This window comes from Phaenicophaeus curvirostris, chromosome 1, assembly GCF_032191515.1.
Source record: "Phaenicophaeus curvirostris isolate KB17595 chromosome 1, BPBGC_Pcur_1.0, whole genome shotgun sequence".
Lineage (NCBI taxonomy): Eukaryota > Metazoa > Chordata > Aves > Cuculiformes > Cuculidae > Phaenicophaeus > Phaenicophaeus curvirostris.
Genome location: NC_091392.1, coordinates 117968516 through 117989775, shown reverse-complemented (window position 1 = coordinate 117989775; position 21260 = coordinate 117968516). Strand labels below are relative to the sequence as shown.

The window sequence follows — 21260 nt, the reverse complement described above, 5'->3', positions numbered from 1 at the left end:
CTCTCATTGCTCAGAAGATTTATAACGTGCTGTGTGATACATGTGATAAGAAATGACATGCAAAAGAAGTTGTCCTGGAAACCCACATCTTCCTTTTGGAGAAGAAAAACTCCAGCTGGATGGTCTCAAACCAACCTGTTCCTTCTCCTCCTTAGCTAAAGGCCACTGTATCTGACTTTATTCTGAGTTTATTCTCCAGTTGTGCCCACTTTCTTGTTATTCTTATGGCTAATGTATTAAACCTGGGCAAAAAAAAGAAAACCAAACAATCCTTCTCCAAGAAGGCATTTCACACTCCAAAACCTGTGAAACCCATCTCCACAACATTTTCTTTGATGCATTACCTGGGGTCCTTGGTAAACAAACTTTTGCCGCCTGTGATCAGAGTGAAGCATATCTGGCAGAAATTAAGCAGAGTAAAGGAGCAGAGGTCCATTCAGAGAGCAAGAGCACTCTTTTACTTGGAATCACTCACAACACAGGAGATCCACACAGGACAATGTGCACTGAGTAGGAGAGGCTCAGGAGACATTTTCAGCAATTACATACTGTTCTCAATAATTTTTTTTTTCAACACACACACAGAGTGAGCAGGTTATTGCCAAGTCATTCCCTTGCTTCTCTTAAAACAACAGGAAACAAACTATCTCATTATGCACAACTAATAAAGACCTGTGAACATCAATGCTCCTTTCTGACAACATAATTATATATATATAATAGTCCTACAAATAAATGAGTTGGCATTGCTTTCATGAAGTGCATATTGGCCAAAACTGGAATTTTACAGTGCTGCAAGCATCCTCTTTTACATAGGGCAGTCTTGAAATTTGTGTATCAAAAGTGATCATGTGGCCAATGCACTAAGTGCCTAGTGCGACAAAAAAATGTGAGACAGAGAGCACAGAGAGCTTACAGACAGATTGTTGTTTCCTCTCATTTCATTCACTTCCGTCAAGTGTAGTTCTTGGCAGAATTTTTCCATAGCATCATGCCAAGCTAGCCATCTCAAGGGGTCTTCTCAGAATCATGAAATATTTTATTTGGAATTATATCTTTTCCATCATTTCATCAGCAGTTTGTTCTCAGCAGTCAGCTTTGCTGTTTTACTCCAGATATCTCCAAGTCAAGACTTCATAGTGAAGGAAACTATTTGGTTTTGTGCAAACTGAACTCTCTTCATCCTCTATTAAGATGCAATGTGTCTCTTCCACTTGCTACTTCCGCTAGCTTCTCTGTAGACAAAATACTGCAAAAGAGTTGTAAAATTATTCACAACTCATACCATCTTTTGTTCTTTACGCATACTTGAAATCGCACAACAGCACAGAGCTACTGTGATTTTTCTCGACTTTTTTCTCAGTTGCAAGTCATACATTACTAGCTTTAGTGTCATGCACTGACATGTCCACAGTACAAAAGCTGGAGATTTGTGGAGACTATTCCATAAGGATTTTGTATATTTCAAATATCACAGCACAGTCACAGAATCACCGGGTTGGAAAAGACCCCCAGGATCATCGAGTCCAACCATTCCTATCAATCACTAACCATGCCCCTCAGCACCTCATCCACCCATCTTTGAAACATAAATTTACTGATGGAAGAACAAGAGGGCTACAAGATACCTGTTCAATTTGAGCACAATTTTACTTGTCTGGCATCAGTAAGCTCAATATGGACTAGTCTTCTACAGCAGCAGTGATCTACTACTTGAAGTGTTACTTCTTAATGTTTTCCAAGAAGAAAGGAAGATTATGATCTTTAGGGCAGTGTTCAGTCCATTTTGGAGGGCTATTTTGATTGCTCACCCACTTCACACTATCTGGGTTATGCGTTTTGCCTCCTTTTTCTAATATCAGATTATCTTACTTGCTCTGTGCCTCCCTTTGGTCTTTCCATTAATTTCTACTCCTTCTTCCACCAGATCTTCTGTGCAGGTGACATACCAAAAGGCAAACAAGGTGCTTTACAGCTTTCTTGACCAGCACTCTGAGTGTTTGGTGCAGCAGCCAAATGTGGCAGAGAACATACAACCACCATAACCCACACAGGGCAGGCTGTAGCACTTTCACTTAATTACTTTACGCTGAAGACTGATGATCAGCAATTGCTTTTTTTTTTCTCCACTGCAACCTCACCTGCAGGTATTTACCACCCTTTTAATTACAGTCTGATATGTGATGTACCAAAGTGCTTTCCACTTCTGACTGGTCCCCTGGCACACACACACACATGAAGAAGAACCAAGTGGATCATGTTTGAGCCACTTCTATGTCTCAAATGCAGAGCACAGCAGCTACCTAAGACTGCACATATGTACTACAACCGGAATGGGCTTTGCACTTTAACAACCTCAAATATCTTGATTTTTTGTTTTCTTAAACATCTTGATTTTCTTTCCTGCCATAAGCACTGTAATTTTTGAAGTCCTGTCAGACAGCTTTGCATGTGATTTATCTTGTGACTATTCTGTATTGTAGCTATTTTAACAAAAGAAAACAAATAAATAGACATTTTTGCATTACCAATAAGAAACCTTGGAAAATGAAGACAACCACTGATAATAATTCAGAGTATTCTCTAATAAAAAAGGAAGTAATAACTTTTAGAGATATGCAGAAGCATCAGTAATAGCTTTGAATCACACCTTCATAGTAGCATTAATATACAATTTTTAAATTGGACCTTCTCTGAGATGGAGGTTGTACCAGATAACCTTCAGAGGTCTTTCCTGCCTGAATTTTTACATAGGTAACAGAGTTGAGGTGCCCCGTCCTTGATGAAAACTTTTCACCCAGACTTTTCAAACATCCTTGCCTGTTATCATCCATGTTATCTTTGACACAATACTTGTAGGAGAAAGATCACATAACTGAGGTGTGCATTTTGACCCTAAGCCAAACACCCCAGTTTATGGCTAGTAAGTAATGTATTAACAAAACTATATCTAAAAGAATAAACGTATATTGCTGTATAAATAGAAGCTTTGAGCTGCAATGATCCTACACCGCAGCTGTTCCTCCTTTTTTGGTTGTGTGGAAAGTAGGGGAGCAGTCTCCGAGGAACACTTTATATCTAATGGCAGGTATTTGGTTGCAAGAGCCTGCTTTTATTAACCACAGGCTTGTCCAGTGTGTGCTATCAGAATGGAACCTCTGGCAGAAGAATATCCTTCTATTTCAAGCCCTCTGAGGAATTCTGCAGGTAGGGAAAACTTAGGACATGCCTGAGGCTTGGTCTTAATGAAACAACATTTGGAAAGAAAATAGAAGACAAAGTTAACTTACAGATTAAAAATTCATCAGGGATTTCAGGCAATGCAGATTCAAAAGGCTGGTGCAGGCAGAGAAGAGGTTTGCACCTGACCTTTCTAAATCCCAGAGATTCTCCTGGCAATGGAGACACATTTGCCTTTCTTGCTTATTCTGAAATTCCCTTCCACCAGACCAAGCATGCATGTGTAGTAATAGGCTGTTCTTATTCATCAGGTATGAAAAGAGCATGATAGAAACCATTGCAAAGAACATTAGAAGGTGCATTCAAACTATGCACTCTAGAAAGAACAAATTTATATCCAGAACTCTAAAAAAAGTCTCCTATAAAGTTAAGACACAATCTTTTAAAATCAGGAAGCTTTTAGCCACAAAGAACTAATTCCATATGCATCCCTGTACATCAAGTATCTGCTATTAAAACAGCACCTAAAAGATCAAAAGTCTAGTTCCCAAACTAGGATATTCCATCAAGAAATACTTCTGTGAAAGACGTGAATTGGCTGCTGCCAACATGTTCTGATTCAACCGTAAGTCCATAGGAAAGTTTATCTTCCTTTAAATTTAGTGTAAATTTAAGTCTACCCTCCCAAACCAATTATTGATTAACAGCGTAGTAACAAACAGAGAGGCCAGGGTAATGCTGGCTTTAAGACTTAAAACTGCGAGTCCCCTTCTCACTGCAGGCTGGCAGTGGAAACAGCATTGAGACCAGCAGGTCTTGCACAACCCTGGAGTTTCTTGTTCATCATTGATAATGTAATTGTTATTCCCAGTGTGACTCAGAACCAAAGCCAAATAAAGCATTCATTCGGCAGTCTTTTTTACCGACTGGTGGTGTTTGTTTACACTGTGGCAGGAGTGGCTTTGTGGTATGTGTCACAAGCATTCATCTTGGTGATGGAGTTCCATCTAGGCTGAGGTGCCTGACAGTAAACACGTCAAATGCCGCCACTGATATGTAGCCAGAAACAAAACTGTCAGGGAATATGAATCACAGGTTTCAAACAGCTAACTACTGCTCCAATATCCCTTATCAATGCGATTCTGTCAGAACTTTTATCTTCTATGTCTTCAGGTGTGGTCATGCACCACATCAAATCACGTTTAAGGTTATTTGCTATTTATGCAGTTGTAAACCTGAGGTTTTTTGAAATGTATTTTGAAACACAACAGCAGAGCCCCTAGTGCCCTGACAGGCTTTGCAAACACCCATGACCGCAGCTGGGTTGCAGTACTCTACCCTTTCCCTCAAACCAACACAGCAGGGCCATGGGACTGATTTCCACTGTCTAGCAGGGCCAACAATACGCTGCTCTCTTCGCGCTATCACAAAACCCTGTGCTCAGCCCGATTCCCCAGGTTGTCCCCAGCACTGCCCAGAGCCAGTGGTCAGGGATGCTCCACCTGTGGGGGCACAGGCAACCTCACTGCCCCTCCACCCCTGCCCATGTGGTGATGACTTTCATAGAATCTTTAAGGTTGGAAAAGACCTTGAAGATCATCCAGTCCAGCCGGCAGCCCAATCATGCCTACTAAACCGTATCTGGAAGAGTCTGCCCAGGGAGGTGGTTGAGTCACCTCCCCTGGAGGTGTTTAAAAGCCGGGTAGACGAGGTGCTCAAGGACGGACATGGTTTAGGAGCAGACAGGAATGGAATCACTAGGTTGAAAAAGACCCACTGGATCATCAAGTCCAACCATTCCTAGCAATCATAGCGTGCGACGATCCAAAAAGTCTTTTCCAATCTGGTGATTCTATGATGCTATTTCCTAAAGCAGTGAGCCAGCAGTGTGCCCAGGTGGCCAAGAAGGCCAATGGCATCTTGGCTTGGATCAGAAACGGCGTGACCAGCAGGTCCAGGGAGGTTACTTTTCCTCTGTACTCGGCACTGGTGAGACTGCACCTCGAATCCTGTGTTCAGGTCTGGGCCCCTCACCACAAGAAGGATGTTGAGGCTCTGGAGACAGTCCAGAGAAGAGCAACAAAGCTGGTGAGGGGGCTGGAGAACAAGTCTTACAAGGAACAGCTGAGAGAGCTGGGGTTGTTTAGCCTGGAGAAGAGGAGGTTGAGGGGAGACCTCATTGCTCTCTACAACTACCTGAAAGGAGGTTGTGGAAAGGAGGGTGCTGGCCTCTTCTCCCAAGTGACAGGGGACAGGACAAGAGGGAATGGCCTCAAGCTCCGCCAGGGGAGATTTAGGCTGGACATTAGGAAAAAGTTTTTCACAGAAAGGGTCATTGGGCACTGCAACAGGCTGCCCAGGGAGGTGGTTGAGTCCCCTTCCCTGGAGGTGTTTAAGGGGTGGGTGGATGAGGTGCTGAGGGACATGGTTTAGTGTTTGATAGGAACGGTTGGACTCGATGATCCAGTGGGTCTCTTCCAACCTGGTGATTCTATGATTCTAAGTACCACGGTGACTCCACCACTTCCCTGGGCAGCCTGTTCCAACACTTTGGCACTTTTTCAGTAAAGATATTTTTCCTCATATCCAAAACATCCAATCCAAACCTTCTCTGGCGCAACCTGAGGCCATTCCCTCTTGTCCAATCCCTTGTTACTTGGGAGAAGAGACCAACAGCGACCTCTCCACAGCCTCCTTTGAGGTGGTCGTAGCGCAATAATCGCAGAACCGTGAGCGCAGCACCAACGGGAGGCGGAAATCCCCGGCGGGAGGAGCCGCGGGGGGGCAAAGGGGCTGGCTTCAGCCTGGGAGAGTCGGGCTCGGCTCGGCTCGGCTCGGCTCGGCTCGGCTTCGCTCGGCTCGACTCGGCTCCGCTCGGCTCGACTCGGCTCCGCTCGGCTAGATTCGGCTCCGCTCGGCTCGGCTCGGCTCCTGCCCCGCGGCGATGGAGCCCTGGCGGTGAGTGAATCGCTGGGACGCGGGGAGGGGGCGAAAAAGCAGGATTTGGGGCGGGTGGGGTGGGGAATGCTTGCTGGGGGGGCAGAAATCCGGGTTTCATTGCACTGCAGGTACGGTTGGGCTCGATGATCCCAAAGGTCTTTTCCAACCTAGTGGTTCTATGGTTCTATGATTCTATCCACCGCCCCTGGCAGGGGCGTCCAAGGAGGGATATGAGGTACAGCTGGGCTTGATAATCCCAAAGGTCTTCTCCAGCCTGGCGATTCTATAGTTCTGTGATCCTGTTCTGGGGGTGAGGTGGTGCGGGGTGCCCTCCCGGGACAGCGATGGGACAGGCAGCAATCCCAGGTGAGGGGTGAGCCGGAGGAGGCCAGGTTTGGCAGGTCAGCCCAAGGAGAGCCCTCACTCCTCTGTCCTCGGCCATCAGAGGCTGGGGGCAATGAATGAGCCTTTAAAGGAGTCTTTTTGCTCCAATATGAATGGTGGGAGAAGGCAAGTAAGCCCACCTTTTTTTATTATTATTATTGCTCAGTTTATTATAGAACCACAAAATGGTTTGGGTTGGAAGGGACCTCCAGGTTTATCCTACAACTCCCCAGAGAAGCAGAACCACATGGCATTTTATGCTACTAGGTGGTTCATCCCCATAGTTTGTTGTTCTTACTCTTAACAACTTCTTCAGCAACCTTAGACGTTCACTCCGCCTTGATGGTGGCCTGGATTTGCTTCCAGTTTTTGTCTTCCATTCTCATTTCTGTGATGGAGTGAAGAGCCGTGTTAGACTGGCTCCCTCCTCTCTACTCTCCCTCATCAGCCATTTGATAGCCTTTGTGTCACAGCATTGCTCTGAAATATGATCCTGTTGCTTGTGAACATAGAACCACAGAATTAAAGAACAGTTTGGGTTGGAAGGGACCTTAAAGATCATCCAGTTCCAACCCCTCTGCCATGGGCAGGGACACCTTCGACTGGATCAGGTTGCTCAAAGCCACATCCAGTCCGGGCTGAAACACCTCCACAGGGGGAACATCCATGAATTCTCTGGGTAACCTGTTCCAGTGCCTCATGAGATTAGTGTTGCCTTACCTTAGGCATTAGAAAAAGCTTCACAGATAACCTATCCAGGGCACCTACTGGTAGGAGAAGAGTGATGACACTACAGGGTTAGGGGATAAAGCAAATCTTACTAGTGGGGTAAAAGCCCTGAAGTTATTACTGCAGACTTCAGGATGTCTTAGTTTGTGCTGGGACAGAAACATCCCACGACTCTAAAAGAAACAGTGCATGAAAAAGTTGAGATGCTGGTGAGAAGAATAATCTCACCAGACAAGAATGTATGAAAGAGGAAGTGCAACTTTCTCCCATTTGATGTGACATTTTAAAAAAAAGTGTGGAGGGGGACGGTGTGGGGAAGAATTAAAAAAAAATTTTTTTAACAAATAGAGAGAGAAATCAAGAAAATAATGCAGCTACACCTGCAATTAGAGGAGCTCACTGTCATTGTGACAGACACGGGCTGAGCGTACACATGAGGCAAAAGAGAGGTTTCTCTGCAGCCAAGAGCCTTCTTCCCTTTTTCCAAGAGGAGTTTGGCATTAAAGCTGTTCCAGGGGAGCATGGTGGGCTGATGCTGCCCCCGCTAATGAAGCTGCAACCTCCTCCAAGTAGGAGGATGAGTATCTCTAAATCTATCCAACCTTGACTGCGACATCATTTAGTTAAACAAGAAACCAAGATCCGCTTTGTATACATACAGTAGAGGATCGGTTCTGGCTGACTATCTAAATGTTTGTTGGCATCAGCAAATGCCTGCCATGGGAAATTCCCTGAAGAGTCCCATAAAGATCAGTCAACTGTTGGTCTCCGTTTAATTCGAATGACTTACTATATCCATAGTTTTTAACTTGGGTGGGGAACAATAAAACAAACACAGCCACAGGATTAAGAATGATTAAGAACTACATTAAGGTGAGCTTGTTCAAACATCTCTACAAGCCTGGCACAAAAGTGACAGCTCCTGCACAGTATTCAAATGCAAGAGAAATACAAAACCACGTGCAAAAGCCACTAAAAGTCAGTCAGAGAGAACAGAACAGAGCTGCCTCCCTGGAGTGTTAAGGTATGTTTACTCAGGAGACCTGAAGTAAGGACTAATTGTGATTTTACTAACGTAAGTATTAGAGCAGAAATGTTTCACACTGGGCATCTACTTAAACTTTCGAAACTTCATCTATGAAACCATTTCAAAGGACACAGAAAAGGGTAAGAAAATGTTTTCTTCATGTAGAAGTAGTACAATTCAGACTGACTCATCCCTAAACTTCACCCATCTCATTCTCTGGAGGCAGGGTTCAAGCGGAGGTAGATTTTGTGTCAGGAATATCTTCTACTACGTCTATGAGAAGTCAAATATGTTTGGGCAATTTTTCCTTGTCTTGGGGGCAGGTGGGAATTAGAGACTCTTCTCCATGGCAGGGGAGACTGAAGTTGCACCAAGGCAGCTGGTGGGAGTAGAGCTGAGCAGGTGTGATGCTGTGCCTGGGAGGTGGTGGACAATTCCTGGTGCTTGACTGAACAGAAGGGGAAGGAACTGTGAGGAAAGGGCAGGAGGCCTGGAAGAGAGAGGGAGATGGTGTAAAGCATGACTGATTGAGGAAAGCAAAGCGAGAAATGGCTGCTGGAGGAATAAGCTTAGGTTAAGGCTTGGAGGGAGAAGGGTCAGGGAGGGCAGGATTGGTTTGACAGGAAGAATATGAGCAGCCCACATGGGAGACATGGGCTGCTAGGGTCAGTGTTTTCCATTGTCCCAGCCCTTGGCTCAGCGTTGAACCTGGTTGAAGGTTGAACTAGGGAACAGAATGAGCTGCACTTGGACAGTGTGGCCTCACAGTCTTCCTAGCTTGCAAAAGTGAGCTGGGGAAACGGGATGAGCAGGTTCTTATATCCCTCTGCCCATCCACTCAGCTTTGCAGCCTTATTGCACCTGGGGCAATATCAAGGTGGGCCACTACAGCCACACAGCTCACATTCTAAAATCTTTCCAATGTCTTCCTTTCCCAGAGAGGTGTCGGGGAAGGAGAGCACATTGTATAGCTAGGCATGATGGTGAAAGGCTATTTTAAAGTAACTCTTAGGCTAAGTGTTGCATATATCTCAAAGCCCTGTGGGATGAGAGTTAAATCACCTGGACTTTATAGACAGGTTAAACTGGGTTTTCCTATAGTGTCCAGCAGGCAGAACCCCCCTGGGAAACTCCTGCATAGATTTGCCCCTCTGGAGTAATCAAACATGCCGAATTCTTTCTGGCAAAACCTTTGCACAGCTCCCCACTATCAGCACGTTTCCTGTTTATGTGTTTTTACTGAGTGCACAAAACGGTGGGCAGCATGGTCAGCTTCTTGTCACCCTTTAACCAGATAAAACCATAACTCACTGAGTTTCTGCAAAGCAGTGGGATGCAGGACTTTGACCTGGATTTTGGCCTGTGCAGCCCCTCTCTTTCCCAGTGATCCAGGTTACCTCCAGCACCTATTTGTCCAATGAATCTATAGGGTTTATTTTTCAGAAGAAAGGCAGGCATGATACCAGCTTCATGCCTTCTGCTCTGATTCCAATATTAGCGCATTTTACTGCTATTTGCAGCCTTGGCCACCCACTCAGAGTTATGTAGTTTGAACAGAAGTTTTGCAGCTGTCAGAAATGCAAATACTTAGTGGGACATTACATAGTAGCACTACCTAATTTACCTACTTCTGCTACTATACTGAAACAATGGTTACTAGGCTTACTGCTTCTGTAAACAACAGAGCCTTAAGTCTATCATATAACACTTGTGTTTGCTTTTTATTTTAGCTATGGATTTCTGTTACTGGTCCTTCATACCATGAGAGCTGGTAAGTTCAAAATGCCTCAGTTATAAATGAAGCTGCCCTCCCTTAATGCATTTGGCCAAATTCAGAGTACTTGTAATATGTACAATATAAACGTTTGCATGTTTTCAGCAAGACACTTAAGAATTCCTCAGTGTGACAGACACCAGGGAAGGAAGAAAAAATAAGTTTCTGTCAGTTCTGATATGCAGAATAGTAAAGGACCTCATGGACCTTTTGCTTAGATGGCTCTGCTTCCTTCACAGAAATTCCTGCATATTTATCTCTGCCAACAGGAGGCCTAAGAAGTGCAGTGATAAGGCTGTTTTTTACAGATCTAACATCCCTGGATAAATTCCATACTCCTATTATGATTAGAATCAGACATCAGTGTATCAAGTGCTCAATATTAGTAAATCTTCTACTACAGTTCCAAAAATCCCTTTCAAAGCAAAGGTAAGGACATCGCCTGGTGATACTTAAATATGTTCAGCATCTCTTCTATGTTCTTGCCTAATCACCAAGAAGGACGTCATCAGGGAAAGGCCCCAGCCCCAAAATCGGGACAAACTGTACCAAGTTCAGTTTCAAGAGCTGCTGGCTGGCCTGTTCCTAAATAATGACAGTGGTGGAAGTGCCCGATCTCCCCAGGCAATGCTTTCCAAAGCATCACTTTTCCTGCTGCTGCAAGGGGTTTCCCAAACTCTCAGCTGCAGTATCCTTGTTGCAGTTCAAGCCTGTTATGTTTTGTCTCACCCAGCAGAGTATAAGGCCCTGGAAAACATGCTGCCTTGCTCCCTGCAAGTACTGTAGTTGCTTCAGCAATGTTTTTATGCCAGGGTGCCCAACTCAGATATATAGATGAGCTATTTTTATTCCCATGCAACATTACAATGACATACCCCTCCTTACCTAAACCACTGCCGCTTCCCACCTCACCATGCTCTGTTTCCACATTTCCAAACCCTCACTCCTGTCATCTTCCTATCCCTAATTCACCCACCTGTAATCTCTCCCCATTCAAACCCATGCCTGATTCTCGCTTACCCCCAGTCCAATATTTATCATGCACACACTGCTTTGGTCTCAGCAACCAGTTGTACCAGAGAGGTTTTGGTTTCTGAGGTGCAGAGGAGATGATGCATTCTTCCCAGCAAGGAGGCTGCTGTCAGAGTCACCCTGGCCCTTTTTGACTAGTTGACCTGTACCTTCTGCATCGCTGCTCAGTCAGCTCACACCTTCTCATTGCTCACCAGGAAAAGAGTTTGCCTTTCTCATGTCTGGAGGCCAGGAAAAGTGCCCTGAAAGCCAGATAATGTGCTGGCCTATCTCGAGCAGCAATGAGGGGTTATAAATGTCTAACAAATGTGTCACTGGAGGTATCTGGGCACGTGGGTTTGCTGGCTAGGTGTATTTATTGAGAGAGTGACACCAATGGTAGCACTAAAATGTGATTGCTATGACATGCCCACTTTGAGAAATATTTGGTTTACCCCCTTTTTCAATTTTTGGGGTCACAAAGTAACTCTTTTTCTTAACATTATTTCCACTTATTGTGATTTACCTGGTGTTGTATGACAGTTTTGTTAACTTAAAAAAAAAAAAAAAGTGGTTATTAAAGCATTAGGACTTGAATAGGTGTCTGCAGTCAGTCCCAGTCAGTGGGGAAAAGTGAAACATGAATGTATCCATGGGACTGGGAATGCTTGGACTGGTTGGGCCTCAGAGAAAGAAATAAGCGGAAGGCTTTGTATAGTAAAAGGTCCCTTTGGCAGACAGGGACACATGTACAGAGAAACACACATGGAGAGAATTAACCGGGAAGACAGGAGGTAGCAATGACTACGAAGTAAGCACGCTGGCCTACCTGTTATAAATACTAGTACTGGAGTCCACATGTGGTGGAATATCCTTAAAAAGAATAACTTTCTTCCCACATAATCTCCCTTTTTCAGTCTCTGTCTTTTTATCTTACAGTTATTGCACTGGAGGAGATCATCGTCGGTAAACCTGGAGACAACGCCACACTGAGTTGCATTTATCGAGGAAGAGAACTGCTCTTAAAAAATTTAAGAGTGTATTGGCAAATAGCCGATGATCAAGAGGAATGCTCAGTGGTACATGCACTGATCTCAGGTCAAGACAACGAAAGCGAACAGTGTATTCACTTTAAAAACAGGACTCAGTTATTCTGGGATAGATTGGAAAATGGTGATTTTTCTCTGCTACTGCTAAACGTCAGCAAGAGTGACAAACATACATACAAATGTGTAGTACTGCAGAAAACTGAGTATACCAAAGTGATTCACCAGGCAAAAGTGGTTCTCAGTTTAGCGGGTAAGAATTTGTATTAATTACACATATCTACCTAAGTTCTCATACCAGCTTTTCAAATTCATGCCATTTCAATATTACATTTAAGCATGAAATATACTTCAGCACTTTGCTGAAATAAAGTCTTCCCAATTTAAATGTTACAGATAGAGATAAAGCTGAGAGAATACCCATAACGGTCATTTGTCCATTGCATGGGGGTTGTGTTCCGTCTTGGTTTTCGTTAATATAAGAGTTCTTGTACACAACTAGGTGACTGCAGCTTAAGAAGTTACCTTCTTCCTTTGGGTTTGGCGTCAGTCTTCTGCCCTTCTAGTAATTCTATCAACTCTCTGGCTTACATACAAAACCTGCAGGTGTTTCCCATTCGTGTCATGAGGGTCATGTGAAACCTAGATCTTCTGCTTCAGAACCCATGTCGAAATGTTGTTGATGACTATTTCTTTTTCTTTTGCTTTCCAGCTAGCTATAGCAAACCAATACTCAGTGGGCCGATAAGAAACAGTGACAGCACTGGAGAGGAGGTTACTTTCAGCTGCAAGTCTGGCAATGGGTACCCAAAGCCCAGCGTTTACTGGATAAATAAAACCGACAACAGCCACCTGTCTCCATCAGAGCTAAAGATCACCCCCCACCCCGATGGCACTTACAGTGTTTTTAGCACACTGAAGGTTAATGCCACTTCGAACATGGAAATAGAGTGCTCCATAGAAAATAAAATACTGCATGAAAGCCTGTCAGCCAACTGTAAGTCTCTTCCTGATACTTAGTATTTTCTAGAGAGCGGGAATATCAGCCAGCGTGTCTCTGTAGATACATACTGAAGAGTACGCACTAATTCAGTAGTTCCAAAAAAGTGCCAAAATGAATTCAGGTTTTGTTTCAAGCTAGTTATGCTTAGCCCTGGACCTTATGTTTACTTCTTCTACATTGAAGCGAACACCCCATCGAGCCTGTTTTGGCAACGGCACTGAGAAGCTCTTGCATCTGGGGCAGTCACGTGGCTCTACCCTTCGGTTCTTTGGGACCATGATGACTTGGGGAGTCAGGTTATTTTTCAGGGGGCACCATATAGTAGATCCACAATTTCTGAACACCTATCTGACTGCTTTGCAGCACTCACATTTGCTTTTTACTCTGAAAACAGATCTCTGAAACTAAGCAGTCTCCAAAAGTCAGTTTAATACAGGATACTATTTGAAGTAGGCCTGTAGCAAATGGGTAATATTAACCCAATAGAACAATATACTCAATAGCACATGTATAATATTTTATTTATTGCTAATATGAGTAAATAGTAAAAACAAGTATTTAGCCACTCGCTTCTTCACAAAAACAGAAAGCCATTTAAAAAGAAGTTAATAAAATTTATAACTATAGTACCAATAGTGGACTTCATGATTTCCAAACACTTGTAGAGAAGGTCTCTGGAGTGGGAGAGTTTATCTGAAGGTGGCTGTTCAATCTCATTGCTGTTCCAGGCCTGGCCTCCCACCGCACCTTTCTCCTGCAAGTTTCTGCACCCTGATGCAAGGAGGTTTGATTGCTTGTATAACTGTAACTGGATATCCACAGTCAATTTACCTGATGATGCTAAGGATCACATAGTCTGGACTTAATGCCATTGATTTCACAAACATAGCCAAATGGTAGAAACTATTTCCAGGAACAAAAACTGTGTGCACAAGCAAATGTTTCACAGTGGAGTGTTTATGTGATAGCATACCCTTACTGTCATCCCAAATTAAAGGAAAACTAAACAAACTTGTCATTGATTTCCTACTGGCATTATGTCTTATCATATTCTGGGGGAAAAGACCTGCATCTTATTATTTTGTGTTGGCTTCTAAAAAGCACTGCCACACCTGAAAGAGTAAGAGTTGTGATTTGAAACCTTTAGTTTGCAGCAATCAATGGGAATTCATCACTAACTTCAGAGAAACAGGTTTTCACATGCTTTTCTGAGTAACATCAGATTTACATTGTAGATTCTTTATAGATTTATTTTGAACTGAGTCTAGATACAAGGTCCAGCATACAGTCTCCCAAGGCTGGCAGGAAAGAAGAACAAAAATGAAGAAGGAGAGATGCATGCACTATGATGACAGAGAGGAATAAACTGACATTGTATTATTAGACCATGTAAGCTAAAGCTGTGCCTTGCTCAGAAGGAAAACCACCAGAATCAGTGATACTAGTCTTTCAGAAATTTGTGTGTGTAAAATGGTGTCCAAAAATTGCCTCATAGGAAATATGAACATTTACACCTTACTACATCTTTTTTTCTATTTTATTCCAGACACACAGCAGAATCAAAGTGATAGTTCTAGCACAGAAAGTCACAAAAACCTGGAAAAAAATGGAAGAGGTGCTCAAGCAGCTGGCATCATTTCCATTGTCATTCTGATAGGTCTTCTAGTTGGTTTAACCTGTTGGCTGTGGAGACGGAGATCCTCTAAACTAATTTCCTACTCAGGTAACAAAGCCCTTCACTTGCATGACCAAATCTGAAGAATTCTTTTTCATTTATCAAAATACTTCATGTCATCCGGCACATTGCTAGAAGGTATGAGTAAGCTGCCTGCACACAACAGCAAGAAATCATGCTGTTATCAAAAAAACAGGGGTGCCATGGGGAGGACATGTAGTGCCCTAGGACTTGTTATTCTTTATGGTTTTCTGCTAGAGCACCTGAGCCTTACAGGAGTTAACTTCCAGATGCGATAGAAACTCAGACTTTGTGCTGGCTCAGGCCACAGTTTCTCAGCTGCAACCACTGCAGGATGTTTAATGCTCCTCCATGAAACAGGAATAGGGGTCAACAGCTGACTCTACTTAGCACAATACAAAGCAGAAATCTGAGGGATAAGTAAGTCCTGGGAGCTTTAGAGTCACTCATCAGACAGTTAAACATTTGAGATCTCACTGGGATCACGCAGCTTTCTAAGTGTCTAGGGAGCTCTCCATGGGGGCAACTCTAACCCTAAGATTAACACTAACTCTAATGGCTTCTCATGGGGAATTGGCCCTTCCTGACCCAAAAAAATCCCTGCTGATAAGGTGACCTAGATTGTAAGCAAATAGAGCATGGACTGCGTCTCGCTGTCCAAAAAGCATTTAGCAGATGGAACCCTCAACTTTGATGCATGTTTCTTACTATTAATCATGTGCATATACAGACTGTAGTTATCTATCCCAAATGCTTAAAACAGTGCTTTTGTTTCAACAGATGTCCAACCAAATGAAGACAAAGGAGGACTCAACTGTAAGTATTAAAAATGTTACTTTGCTTCAAGAGTAATTATTGAAGCTATGAAGTTAAGTCAAGTTCAGCTCAAAGCCTTTGGATTAGGCTTGCTGAATGTTACAAACTCAAGTCTAGAAAGTGGTAGCCCTACTTCTCTCAGGCTTTTCCTTGAGTTCTGTTAGTGTCACCAAAGGCAGCCCGAGAGTTTCTATTCCCAGAAGTTGCATCAACAGTTCTGGACAAAGGATGTGGCAAATCGGCAGGGGAGACAAAGCATACAGGCTGAAGCCACCCTCCTCTCCAGTTCTACAGCTATTTTGCAGCTGCTGTTGCCATCAAAATGAGTGGATTATGCTATAAGCCAGGCAGAGCCAGACTTGAAAAATCTGTTTTAAATGCTGATTTTCATGTCAGGACAACATTGCCCACTTATCACTTCATATTATGTCAGTGCCCATCAACCAAATGGTTGCTCCCTGCCTTTTTAAGCACCATATTCTAGAAGGCCTTTAGCTGGGATACAAGAACATTATATGCTCATATCTATGGACCTGAGTGTATATACATGCAATTTAAAAATACCAAGCACTCCACTTCCCTAGAGAGAGAGAAAAGAAAAGGAGAGAAAAAAAAAAAGGCCTTCAAGATGTTCATATTTTTTATAAGCAAGAATGCAATATTGCAGGTCAGCTGGTTTATAAATTCATTTATCAATTACAGTGGGGGAAAATAGGACAGAAAAGTCTAAGACAAATTCGGAAAAACAAACTCAACACAGGTGACTTGCAACAGTATAGAGAGGATGAAATATCAGCCTATTTTAGATCTCATTTGGTAGTTTCTGCTGAAGCAAATGACTGTCTTTGCAAAACAGAGAAAATACTGCAGTTCAACAAAAACTGTAATTGTGAAAACATAGTTTGCCCTGGTAGATGCTGTGAATGTACTCAACTCATAATATCAAGTACAGGCATATAATCCTTAAATTAAAAAAAAAAAACACCAAAAACTTTTTCTAGAACTTCTTTGGAGGTCATGCAAACTGGATTAATGGTCTGTTCTTTTCCAGACCCGTCAGGCAACCCCAGACTGATCCACAACATTTATGTTTGCTGAACATCAACAGGCATTACACTGTATCCTGTAGAGCATAACATAGGCAGATGGATTTTCTCCTTCCATTTCTGAGAGCTGCATTAGCATACTACAAGCAGTTCATTTAAGTCAACTTTTTCTCCTCCTGGCCCTATTTGATTAGATGCCTGGACTTAGACCATAAGTAGAAAAATATCTGTGACATCAATAGGAGTAAATATTTATCTTATACTGAAGGCTGCTGTAGCGTGATTTGTTCATTAGCAACAGAACAAAAACATTTGCCTTCCACACAACATCTTTTCCTTGGCATGTCTCCACACCATTTGTGGAAGAGAAGGTGGGATAGCAGCTTTGGTGATTCACTGCTATCAGAAGCTGTCCCACCTCTGAGGGTTGGTTGGTTGTTTTTTCCTCCAACAAAGCCGTGTAAAACATTGAAGGCAGCATCTTTTGGGCATCCCAGTTTGAGGGCAACTTGGATCAATATCAGAGAAATAAGAACGATCTAGGGAATGTGATCTCTGATGAAAAAGTGGTTACATTTTTTAAGATGGAGAAGGCAAGTCTGATTAAGGGCACAATAACAATCCTCTCAGAGTGTCCTTAAAAAGGATGGGACAAGTTCAGGTTTATTATCCCAACCCAGCAGACAGAGCACTTAAGGCACAACAGGCTTAAACAAAGAGGATATGAGCTAGGTATAAGGAAAAAATACCCAAGGGTAATGGTAGTTGAACACCAAGGCAAAAAAATTGTGCAGGCTGGCAAGTCTCTGTCAGTCCAGAATTGTTGCTGTTCTGTTTTTTTCTTAATGAAAGAAGTAATCAGTATCTGTCAGAAGTTATTTAGAACTAGCTGATACTAACTTGGGGCAAAAGATGGGCTCTTGGAGAAATTATTATTATGATAATTGAAATTTTCAAACAAGTTTTGTGTGGTAGGTAGGGAATAATGCATTGTGGAGGTTCACTCACAGAGATACTTTGCCATGGCATTTTGCTTTTCGATACCAATGTAAATATGGTTCTACATAAAGTGAAACCCACAGAAGTAGAAGGTAGGATTGTTTCACAGGGTGTGGCAATCCCACGTACTGCAAAAAAGTGTCATGCTGCTAAACAAAAAGAGGCTGCCAAGACTAGCTTTGCTGTTAGAAAGAATGGTTTGGAAACTGCAGAGAAGGCAGACTGAAGAAGAATAACTTCATCCCAGTGGGGTTAGTCTCTCCAGGCATCATTACAGTCAGTGAGGCAAGGTGCTCCACTGAAGAGAAATGCAAAGCTGGAGCAATTCTGAATTGCCCGATGGAGGGATCCCTCCATTGCCTGTAGAGGAGCCTTGAGAAGCTGGTTTCTCTTGTCCACTAGGTTTTGTGAATCTCATTCTCTGAAGTAGCATAAAACAAACCAAAGGTGACACTGGCATCCCTTCACAAGGGAGGGACATATTAGCAGAAGACGACTTTTTACATTTGCACATAGAGAGAAGCACTTTCAGTCTGGGGCACAAGGACAGAGGGCCCCCCATATCTCTGGTACCCAAGTAGAGGCAGGGCTTCACCCCGGCCAATTCTCTCTCTTCAGCATGAATACATCTTTGCAGCTTGTTCCATTGTTTATGTAGGAAAAACAGGTAGGACAGTATTAGGTCTGGGGGGTTTTTGTAACGGTTTTCTCTTAAAAGAATTTTTTTTGTTTTTACAGCACCTGTCTAAATGTAAAGTCTGCCAACTACTTGGACATCTGGAGCTGTGTCAAGAGAAGTGTCACCCCCTCTTTCAGTGGCAGCATTGTTCGCAATACAAGTGACATATTTCTGCAGTGCATGCCAAGAGAGATGGCAACATAAAGCTTCTCCAACACAAGAGACAGAAAAATCTGCTGGATTACTGTTCCAGCCACTGGCTGTGTCCACACAACAGTCATACCACCACACCAGCTAACCACTTTGGACAGTGCTCTGTGATAGTCAATCAGCACACGGAGCTCCTGCACTGGAGAAAGCTGTAAGCCTGGGACTTAGATTCTCTGTGCTAGAGTGCTGAAATCTGTTGAGTGCACAGTGTCTTGTTATTACCTTTCAGGACTGCGTTACAGAAATCGCAGAATCACTAGGTTGGAAAAGACCTCTTGGATCATCGAGTCCAACCATTCCTATCTGCCAATAAACCATGTCCCTGAGCACCTTACCTACCCATCTTTTAAACACCTCCAGGGATGGGGACTCAACCAGTTACTAGCAGAAGCAACTGCCTTTCAGGAGCATGAGAATTCTGGCCGCTTCTGCTTACCCCAACGATGACTACTGAATGTGAAGAATGGCAGCTACAAACAAACGAAAAAGAAAACTGAAGGACTCTCTGCAAAGTGAGATTTGTGACCTTTTGCACCTCTTTTTATCTACAGTACATCCTTTCATTACCTAGTTTCACCAGCTGCGTGTTATTGGGTACAGAACTAGGTAGAACATTTTGACCCAGTCCTCCAAAAATGGGAGTCGCAGTGCATGTGTAAATCTAAAAGAACATGAATTCTTTAAATGCACTTGGTATCAACATTGTTTTTTACCGAATATTCCACTGAAAAGGGGAATTCCACTTTCAACAGAAGCCAGTGCCTACTGTGTGAAAGAACAGGCTGTGGAAATCTGACCAATTAAAAACTGATCTCTACTATGATAATGTTGGGTTACCTGGACTTGCCCTTTTCAGGATGGAACAAAAACTGTTTGAGATCTGCTCAATTCAGCTAATCTTCTTTTAAGCACGTCCCTGTGGCTTCCACAGAGGATTGTAAAGTGAAATTTGAAAAGAAAAAAAAAAAAAAAGAGTGCAGCCTGTATCACTGTGTTCTCCATGATTGTCCAGAAAGCCAAGAAAAGCCAAGAACTGCAGTTTCCTTTTGCCATTGTCTGTGCCTCACTGGTTCAGCCCCAAGTGAGTAAAGAGCAACTGCTTGAAAATAGCAGAGCAGTAAACTTTGCTGATGATATGAGGTTTTGAAGTAGGAGGAATCTACTAGCTCTCTTGCCTAGGTGGAGCAGTTCTTACCATCTTGTCACAAGGGAGTGAAGATGATTTTAACCTGAGCCCTGGAAACACTTAGCTTCTCCTGTGTCAGCTGCTAGACTAAAATTCTGCCAATCTTGTGATTAGGTCTCAGCCTTGTTTGCCGTAGCTCTGCATAGGGGACGCATTCCAGTGCCAACTGTGAGAGAAGACATTTGTTTTTAATATCAAGATCAACTTTCAAATCCCAGCCCAATGAAGATAAATTTTGTGGTCCTGTTTTCCCATCACATGGAATCCAGAACCATATGGCAATAGACAACTAGCTTTTGTTGATGCAATACTCCCAAGGAGGCTCGGAGTTGGGTAGCTGTGTACCTCTGCTGTGCCAGTATCTTGGGGGCATTTGCACAGGCTCAGCCTCCACATCATTTAAGAGAAAAGCTAGTTTAGTTCTTATTTGGTGCAATCTAGGCTTACTCACTAATCTGAAAAGGATGGGCAAGTTGTTTGGATTTCAAAAAAAAACAACAAAAACCAAGCTGCAGCTAATTAATTAAGCTCCTGTCTCCTGTTTAGATTGTAAATAACCATGTACAGTTGTGGGTTTTTTAAAGACATTTTATCTGTTCATGTCAAAAAAAAAAAGTATATTGTATATTTGCTGATTTTGAATGTCTGTGAAAGATATTCTGTTTTATTTATTAATTTCGCTTTTGTCCTCTACTGCCTTCAAATCTACAAGTGTAACATACCCTATCAGGTAGGCCATTTAGCTCAAAATATTCATCAGATAAGGTTGCCAAAGTGCCATAAATTACTTTATACATCAGTTTTTCCTTGTATTTTCTCATATCTATTAATCTAGGTGTTAGATAGTTTCTGGGTCTATATCTAGTCTTCAGTGAACTCTAAAGAGATTTTTCTTGAAGAAATCATGCAAGCTTGCAGACACCTTAAAACTGTGAACAACATCTGTGCGGATGTGAAGGGTAACCATTTCCTAGTGGTTCAGTGAGAAGTCCTGCAGACGTTTCCTCGCTGTCTATCACATGAAGTTGTTTTGTTCAGCTTCTTGGTGCTGCTGTAACGGACAGAAGCCTTTTCTAAGAACAGTTTTCCACCTTTATATTGTGCAACTACAAGAAGCTGTAACTGTTTAGATATGTAAGAAGTTACCTAGCAATCTCTTCACAATATACTGTTAAGCTAATTTAGCCTTTGGCTTGCACAAGAAAATACCTTGAACAAACTCAACAAAAGCCATGCAGTAGACAGAAGGCAGCACTAAGCTAATACATTCCTTTCTCTCCTGATTTAACAACCCCTAGTAGAGCAAAGATACAACCCATCTTCCCTTTTCCAGAACTGAAACCATTTCATTGTACTGTCCCAGGTCAGTGTTGTACTTGGGCACTGGTGTCCCTCTTGTTTCTCTTCATTAAAGGTAGCAGCTCACATTAAATGCATGTCCCAAGCAACTTAAACACAAGCAAAGGAAAACACCTCTTGATGCAGCTTTGTGGGAAGACTAAGTAAAACGGACTCACTTTCACAGAAAAGCGAA

The 21260-nt window shown here is 42.8% G+C and overlaps 1 protein-coding gene across 1 annotated transcript; it reads left to right on the top strand.

Annotated features, from left to right (window-relative positions):
- Positions 1-6033: 6033 nt before the first annotated feature.
- Positions 6034-20522, top strand: ICOSLG (inducible T cell costimulator ligand). Its single transcript, XM_069872759.1, has 8 exons — positions 6034-6138; positions 9991-10031; positions 11985-12344; positions 12804-13088; positions 14641-14817; positions 15571-15606; positions 18390-18775; positions 18919-20522. The coding sequence occupies exons 1-7, from the start codon at positions 6125-6127 to the stop codon at positions 18398-18400; spliced, it is 924 nt and encodes a 307-aa protein (XP_069728860.1). The 5' UTR covers positions 6034-6124; the 3' UTR covers positions 18401-18775; positions 18919-20522.
- The last annotated feature ends 738 nt before the right edge of the window (positions 20523-21260 follow it).